An 8734-nucleotide genomic window follows, 5' to 3' on the forward strand; every position below is an offset into this window, starting at 1 on the left:
TTTGTTACAGATTTGTAAAGGTATTTAGTGACATTGTTTTTACAGTGGAATCCCTTTTTAAGACTTCCAATCCATTGGCCATCCTCTTATTCTGTGTTTTTGTCCACATGTGTTCGCAGGTTCGGGATTTTTCTCTCGATCTGTTAGTCGGGCAAAAGTGAAATATAGATTAAGAGATGAAAATATACAGAAAGAGTTCAGTTATGCATTTTCCACTATAAATAAATCACTGAAATTGGATGCGAAAAGTCATTTTTTTCAAAAACTGATCAGCATAAAGCCGTTTGTCATTACTATGTATGAAAAGTAAGGTTGTATCTTTGATCCGTTGTATACACGTGCAGGCCGAGAGACAGGCAGTGAACACCACAGTGCAGGGGTCTGCGGCAGACATCGTCAAAGCCGCCATGAACGTCATCGACCGTGAGCTGAGGGACACATTCCCAGACACAAGGCTTCCTCACAGGCATCAGCATACAGGTATGATATTGTTTTGTGTGTGAGTGTGTCTGTGTGTGAGTCTGTGTGTGTCTGTGTGTGTGTGTGTAGGTGTGTGTAGGTGTGTGTGTGTGTGTGTGTGTGAGTGTGTATGCTTGTAAGTGTGTGTCTGTTTGTGCGTGGGTGTAGGTGTGTGTGCGAGTGTTTGTGAATGAGTGTGTGTGTGTACATTGGACATGAATTTCACCTTGTTCTGAAACATTACATTACACTTGAACATGCCCTGACAACATTCTCTTTACAAAGACCACCGCACTATGACCACCCCAAAGAAGCTCATTTGATATATAATTGACCTTTCCATAACGGGCACATGTCCATGAAGACCACCGCACTATGACCACCCCAAAGAACCTCATTTGATATATAATTGACCTTTCCATAACGGGCACATGTCCATGAAGACCACCGCACTATGACCACCCCAAAGAACCTCATTTGATATATAATTGACCTTTCCATAACGGGCACATGTCCATGAAGACCACTCTTGGTTGGTCCCTTGCGTAGTCATTAAGTCAGTTGTAGTGCCTTGAATATATTTTAGAAACACAATGTGGAAGCTACCTTGTGAGTCCCCCCAATGTGGAAGCTACCTTGTGAGTCCCCCCAATGTGGAAGCTACCTTGTGAGTCCCCCCAATGTGGAAGCTACCTTGTGAGCCCCCCAATGTGGAAGCTACCTTGTGAGCCCCCCCAATGTGGAAGCTACCTTGTGAGTCCCCCCAATGTGGAAGCTACCTTGTGAGTCCCCCCAATGTGGAAGCTACCTTGTGAGTCCCCCCCAATGTGGAAGCTACCTTGTGAGTCCCCCCAATGTGGAAGCTACCTTGTGAGTCCCCCCCAATGTGGAAGCTACCTTGTGAGTCCCCCAATGTGGAAGCTACCTTGTGAGTCCCCCCAATGTGGAAGCTACCTTGTGAGTCCCCCCAATGTGGAAGCTACCTTGTGAGTCCCCCCAATGTGGAAGCTACCTTGTGAGTCCCCCCAATGTGGAAGCTACCTTGTGAGTCCCCCCAATGTGGAAGCTACCTTGTGAGTCCCCCCAATGTGGAAGCTACCTTGTGAGTCCCCCCAATGTGGAAGCTACCTAGGGAGTCCCCCCATTGTGGAAGCTACCTTGTGAGCCCCCCCAATGTGGAAGCTACCTTGTGAGTCCCCCCAATGTGGAAGCTACCTTGTGAGTCCCCCCAATGTGGAAGCTACCTTGTGAGTCCCCCCCAATGTGGAAGCTACCTTGTGAGTCCCCCAATGTGGAAGCTACCTTGTGAGTCCCCCCAATGTGGAAGCTACCTTGTGAGTCCCCCCAATGTGGAAGCTACCTTGTGAGTCCCCCCAATGTGGAAGCTACCCTGTGAGTCCCCCCAATGTGGAAGCTACCTTGTGAGTCCCCCCAATGTGGAAGCTACCTTGTGAGTCCCCCCAATGTGGAAGCTACCTTGTGAGTCCCCCCAATGTCAGACTCTCTCCCTTTTCAGGCCCTGTTTTCTCAGACTTTCAGTTCATAACCTCTGTACATTTACCCCCATTTTAAAACTCCTTCCTTTTAAAGACCTGATTTTCACCTAGTTTTGCAGGTTTTGAGAGGGGGGCTGGTCCACTGTATGTGCATCTTTCGTCATCTCTCATGAACAAAAAATGATTGCGTTTTGTACACAGAGGCAGGACACCCCTGCGGCGCTTTCCTAGTCCTGCAGCTGCATGACGAACTGATCTATGAGGTGTCAAGGCCAGAGGCAGCCAAGGTCGTTGAAATCATCAGACGCTGCATGGAATCCACAACGCCGCTTACTGTTCGACTGCCCGTCAAGGTCAAGGTTGGACAAAGCTGGGGACGCCTGGAGGACATGGATTTGTGATACGCTGTAACCTAAAAGACATCACAGCTAGAGGGAGACAGACAGAGAGAGAGAGAGAGAGAGAGAGTCAGCAAGAGATAGAGATGAAAAATGAAACTGAAATGAACAGAACTTTATGCTGTTAGGATAAACAGGTTTAAAGCAAATTGTTTTTCTTTCAATATTGAGATAGAAAGAGAGAGACAACATGGGTGTGGAGGTGGAGGCCTGTTTTTAGGCACAATGTAAATCTGTGAGGCAGCAGTGGGATGACAATAATGGGGGGACTCACTACTTTTCTTGACAGATTTAAAAAGAGACTGTTGCTTTGTTGAAAATAAAATCAGCTTATTTTATAATGTGATCATTACTTGCATAAAGATTTTTTTTCTCACAAGTTTTAGTATACATAGTAGACCAGAGAAGATTGCATGTCTCAAGCACAAAGGCAATAGAAATAATCTCAGGGAATCATGCATAAACACCTTTTAATTGTAAAATACTGAATGCTGATGTAAGAATAATTGAATAGTTCCTATTTGTGTGTTTCAGTTGTGATCCAGGGTAGTCATTCAGCCATCTATCCTTTATACATGCGTCAATCAAATTTATTCGCATTGAATTAACTGATTTTAAGATTGTATAAAAATGTCTGCATGCGAGTTTAAAATTAGCTTTCATTTCCTATCAAACCTTACACGTAAGATATCACAGGTATACAGTGGATTAGTCTTTGATATTTGTGACCCTCCACCACGAAATGAGTCGCATGTCACCTTGCGCTGTTCTGCGTAAGGCTTAATATAAGTCCGGGGAGTGTCTGGTAACAGTGTGTGGGTCACCTTAGTCACAGGCTTATAACTCAAACAGTTTTTGCTCTTTTCTAAAACGGTTTTCACCACTGGATAGAGCATAAAAAACTCTTTATGAAAATGTGAAAATATGAAAATCATGCAAAGGTGACATGCGACTCATTCCGTGGTGGAGGGTCACATTTGACTGTGTTTTTTTGTCTGCTTTTGCGATCTTGTGAAACCAATGATTTGTTCATTGGTGAATTTTAGCTTTTCATGTATTTGGTGCAATATTTTTCTCTACTTTGTTGGGTTTTACTTGCCTCTCTGACACATTTATTATGTTTGAATGAACTACATGTATTTGAAAAGTAAGGAATTGACGCAAATCAAATCAGACATGAAAGTGATTATCACTTATTGAGCTATTGTTCACAAATCCTCTGTGATTGATAACTTGTTTGTGCTCGTGATGTACATTAACTGTGTGATTGTTATGATGAATCAAATGAACTCTTAGTATGACCCTAAGTACATGTAATCAATGAAATAAAAAATGTCTCTGTACATGATATTTTTCCTCTCTAGTTTGTTCCATTTCAGTAAGATGTGTCATTTATTAATTCACATGTGCAGATAACAATTGTTATTATTGAAATTACCGTATTTTCCGGGTCATAAGGCGCGACTTTTTTCCTCGAGTTTGACCCCTGCGCCTTGTATAACGAAGCGCCTAATCCGTGTATGAAATTTAATCCGTGTATGAAATACGAAAAAAATCAAAGAGACCGCCTGAGTACCAGTCAAACAACTTGTGATAATGCATGTTTTAGGTACTACCCTGGCCAAGTTTCCTCAAGACATCAAAGACCGCCCCATAGGTTAAACTCGGTCACTGACCCCGGTGCAGGAAGTGTTTCCTCTCTCAGATATGACAGGGGAACCACCTCTCATAGCTAAAACTGGGTCATTGACCCCTGGGAAGAAGGTCAGTGTCTATAAACAAGGCAACCCAGCTATCACAATGGACCTGCCTTTGATCTCGCCGCACACACAGAGCACACATATTTCCACTCTGTATTCTTCCTTTGATGTGCGGCTTATTTTCATTCTTCGACCGTTTGTTACCGGTATACTTTTTCAATTTTGGTGCGCCCTATCGGCCCCCTGCGCCCAATGGGTGACTGGATTACAATTTTTTTTAAAAAGAAGGGGGTGCGCCTTATGCGCTGTAGTGCCTTGTAACCCTGAAAATACGGTAATTGTTTTTTGTGTACAGGTCACAGCATGATTTTGTTCTCTCTAGTTTGTTCTATTTCAGTAAAAAATAATGTGCAATTTATGAAGTTTACATTTGCAAAAAATAACTGTGTTTACTGTTATCTTTGTTTCAATAATGGATTGATGTAATTTGATTAATTGAGAAATTTTTTGCACATAAAATGTTCGGAAATAACTCTGCCGGGTTTGTAGGGGTTGTGAAAGAGTGAATACTCTTGCTTTTATTGAGTCAAACTTTCCACACGTGACGTTATAGGCCGGTCACTAGTGAGTCAAACTGTCCCACGTGACGTTATAGGCCGGTCACTAGTGAGTCAAACTTTCCCACGTGACGTTATAGGCCGGTCACTAGTGAGTCAAACTGTCCCACGTGACGTTATAGGCCGGTCACTAGTGAGTCAAACTGTCCCACGTGACGTTATAGGCCGGTCACTAGTGAGTCAAACTTTCCCACGTGACGTTATAGGCCGGTCACTAGTGAGTCAAACTGTCCCACGTGACGTTATAGGCCGGTCACTAGTGAGTCAAACTTTCCCATGTGACGTTATAGGCCGGTCACTAGTGAGTCAAACTGTCCCACGTGACGTTATAGGCCGGTCACTAGTGAGTCAAACTGTCCCACGTGACGTTATAGGCCGGTCACTAGCGAGGCAAACTTTCCCATGTGACGTTATAGGCCATGCAATAGCGAGGCAAACTTTCCCATGTGACGTCATAGGCCATGCAATAGCGAGGCAAACTTTCCCATGTGACGTTATAGGCCGGTCACTAGTGAGTCAAACTGTCCCACGTGACGTTATAGGCCGGTCACTAGTGAGTCAAACTTTCCCACGTGACGTTATAGGCCGGTCACTAGTGAGTCAAACTGTCCCACGTGACGTTATAGGCCGGTCACTAGTGAGTCAAACTGTCCCACGTGACGTTATAGGCCGGTCACTAGTGAGTCAAACTGTCCCACGTGATGTTATAGGCCAGTCACTAGTGAGTCAAACTGTCCCACGTGACGTTATAGGCCGGTCACTAGTGAGTCAAACTGTCCCACGTGACGTTATAGGCCGGTCACTAGTGAGTCAAACTTTCCCACGTGACGTTATAAGCCGGTCACTAGCAAGGGGTGTGTCTAAAACACGTGGACATGTGTGGAAAGTTTGCCTCAATGTAAACAAGAGTATTCACTCTTTCACAACCCGCTCAAACCTGACAGAGTTACATGGGTGGGATTCTTCCGGTATATGCCGTAAATCCGAATTCGTAATGTCTGTGGTGACGGTTTTTTGGTTGTTAATTATACAAATCCTTCAGCGTCTGGGGGACCCAGACCCCCCCCTTAACATTCTTCAAGATTCATGACATTTGTCAGTCCCACCCATGGAGGTTATTTCCAGAGTTTGTCTATTGTAGTTGTGGTTTTTATTTGTGACTGATGAAATGAAAACAGACCACATTGTGTAGATCAATGCATAATGAAATCAGAGTAGTGACCAGGCCTGAAAGTGGCGAGTATTTTACTCGCCATGGCGAGTAGAAAAATGTAACTGGCGAGTAGAAATGTTCATCTATTCGCCAAATGCGAGTAAAGTTGCTGAAACAAATTGTTGGTTTGGCTAGTAAAGTTTGCTCTCTTGGCTAGTACATTTTCAGAATCACTAGCCAAAGGCGAGTACATCATTTGTTGGACTTTCAGGGCTGGTGACGCAAGAAACCAAGGGCACTAAAGACAGCCCTGGATGTGAACTGCCAGTCAACTATGTATGCCTTGCACGATTTACATTCAGGATCTGAATACAGTGGAATTCCCTTTTAAAACCTTTAGAATTTGTCTTTTGCATTCAGAGGACTTACTTCCCTTTGTTTATGAGATTGTTACAAATTCAGAAAAACAGGTCTAAGAGAAAGAAGGGAGTCTGAAACAGGAGGTCAATGTACACAGGCTCTCAACACAACATCTGAAACAGGAGGTCAATGTACACAGGCTCTCAACACAACATCTGAAACAGGAGGTCAATAGACACAGGCTCTCAACACAACATCTGAAACAGGAGGTCAATGTACACAGGCTCTCAACACAACATCTGAAACAGGAGGTCAATGTACACAGGCTCTCAACACAACATCTGAAACAGGAGGTCAATAGACACAGGCTCTCAACACAACATCTGAAACAGGAGGTCAATGTACACAGGCTCTCAACACAACATCTGAAACAGGAGGTCAATGTACACAGGCTCTCAACACAACATCTGAAACAGGAGGTCAATGTACACAGGCTCTCAACACAACATCTGAAACAGGAGGTCAATGTACACAGGCTCTCAACACAACATCTGAAACAGGAGGTCAATGTACACAGGCTCTCAACACAACATCTGAAACAGGAGGTCAATAGACACAGGCTCTCAACACAACATCTGAAACAGGAGGTCAATGTACACAGGCTCTCAACACAACATCTGAAACAGGAGGTCAATGTACACAGGCTCTCAACACAACATCTGAAACAGGAGGTCAATGTACACAGGCTCTCAACACAACATCTGAAACAGGAGGTCAATGTACACAGGCTCTCAACACAACATCTGAAACAGGAGGTCAATGTACACAGGCTCTCAACACAACATCTGAAACAGGAGGTCAATAGACACAGGCTCTCAACACAACATCTTAAACAGGAGGTCAATGTACACAGGCTCTCAACACAACATCTGAAACAGGAGGTCAATGTACACAGGCTCTCAACACAACATCTGAAACAGGAGGTCAATAGACACAGGCTCTCAACACAACATCTGAAAAAGTAGGGCCCTAAAAATGGGGAAATCTTAAAGGGGGGGTTCCACTTTATAGTTCACATGCCCACCTGAGACACTGACCCTGGTCATTGCTGAATGCATATTGAGTATGTACCTCTGATTGGCCCTTGTTGCATTGGTGTCTTTTGATGATGGAAAAGTACATGTATTTGTGCAGGTTTTGTATAACCAGGAAATGTTAATTGTGCATGTTGGGTAGGTGTACGGTCTCTCCATATTTTGTCATATGGTAAACTCGTAACAGATTGTTTTATTTGCAAAATGAAATTAAAACATACACAACTACTGGAATTGATGTGTTTTTTTTTAATGTTTAGATATTTCTGGACTTGATGGTATGTGTTTTGGTATTACAAAACACTTGCACAGATACATAACTCTTTCTCTCTGTCTCTGTGTCTCACTCTCTCTCTCTCTCTTTCTCTCAATCTCTCTCTCTCTATCTCTCTATCTCTCCTTACCTCGCGCCCCCTAATTGGCGTAGAGGCGCGTCCCCTGGGTGGTGGATGGGGGAGCCTTCTCTACTAACTTCTGAGAGAAGGTCGCATCACTCTTGATGCCGTGAACCTAATTAGGATCTTTTTCTTGTTTCTTCTCTATTTCTGCCTCCCCAAAGTCCTTTTACTTTCCTTTTCTCACCCATAAAATTCTTCACTTATTTCCCCCCCCCCCCCCCCCCCCCCCCCCCCCCCCCCCCCCCCCGCGGGTTAGGGGGAGTCCCATATTGGTTGGGACTAGAAAGAATTTACCCGATGCTACCCAGCATGTCGTAAGAGGCGACTAACGGTTCTGTTTCTTCTCTTCTTTTGTCTTATTTCTGCCTTACCAGTCCTTTCACCTATATTTCCTTCAAAGAAAACTCTCCCTACTATTCCCTGCAGTTTTCCAATTCTTTTCTTGTTGTCTTATTTCTACCTGACTGGATCCATCACCTTTATTTCACTTACCAAAAGTCTTCTTTTCCACATCCTTATTTCTCTGCACCCCGCATGTCGTATGAGGCGACTAACGGATTCTGTTTCTCCTTTTACCCTTGTTAAGTGGTTCTTGTATAGAATATAGTCAATGTTTGTAAAGATTTTAGTCAAGCAGTATGTAAGAAATGTTTAGTCCTTTGTACTGGAAACTTGCATTCTCCCAGTAAGGTCATATATTGTACTTCGTTGCAAGCCCCTGGAGCAATTTTTTGATTAGTGCTTTTGTGAACAAGAAACACTTAACAAGTGGCTCTATCCCATCTCCCCCCCCTTTCCCCTATCCCATCTCCCCCCTTTCCCTCGTCGCGATATAACCTTCGTGGTTGAAAACGACGTTAAACACCAAATAAAGAAAGAAAGATCTCTCCTTACACACACTCACACATACACATACAAATACACATGCATTTACATGTTAATGTGGACCTTACGATTGACAAACAGCGCAAGCCTTGCAGGTAACAGCCACAACATTTCGAACCCAGGTGAAGCAGACAGCTTGCTGTTTATTCGGATTCATCAGCAAGAAATTGGAAT

At 43.8% G+C, this 8734-nt stretch overlaps 1 protein-coding gene across 1 annotated transcript in view; it reads left to right on the forward strand.

Annotated features, from left to right (window-relative positions):
- LOC138961067 (DNA polymerase theta-like) overlaps window positions 1-5055 on the forward strand; it is a 49566-nt gene extending 44511 nt beyond the window's left edge. Inside the window, exons 27-29 of the mRNA XM_070332659.1 lie at window positions 345-480; window positions 2157-3978; window positions 4011-5055. Coding sequence (XP_070188760.1) covers window positions 345-480; window positions 2157-2356 — 336 coding nt within the window. The 3' untranslated portion in view covers window positions 2357-3978; window positions 4011-5055. The remainder of the gene's footprint in view (window positions 1-344; window positions 481-2156; window positions 3979-4010) is intronic.
- Window positions 5056-8734: the final 3679 nt, after the last annotated feature.

The sequence above is a fragment of the Littorina saxatilis genome, linkage group LG3 (assembly GCF_037325665.1).
Source record: "Littorina saxatilis isolate snail1 linkage group LG3, US_GU_Lsax_2.0, whole genome shotgun sequence".
Taxonomy (NCBI): Eukaryota; Metazoa; Mollusca; class Gastropoda; order Littorinimorpha; family Littorinidae; genus Littorina; species Littorina saxatilis.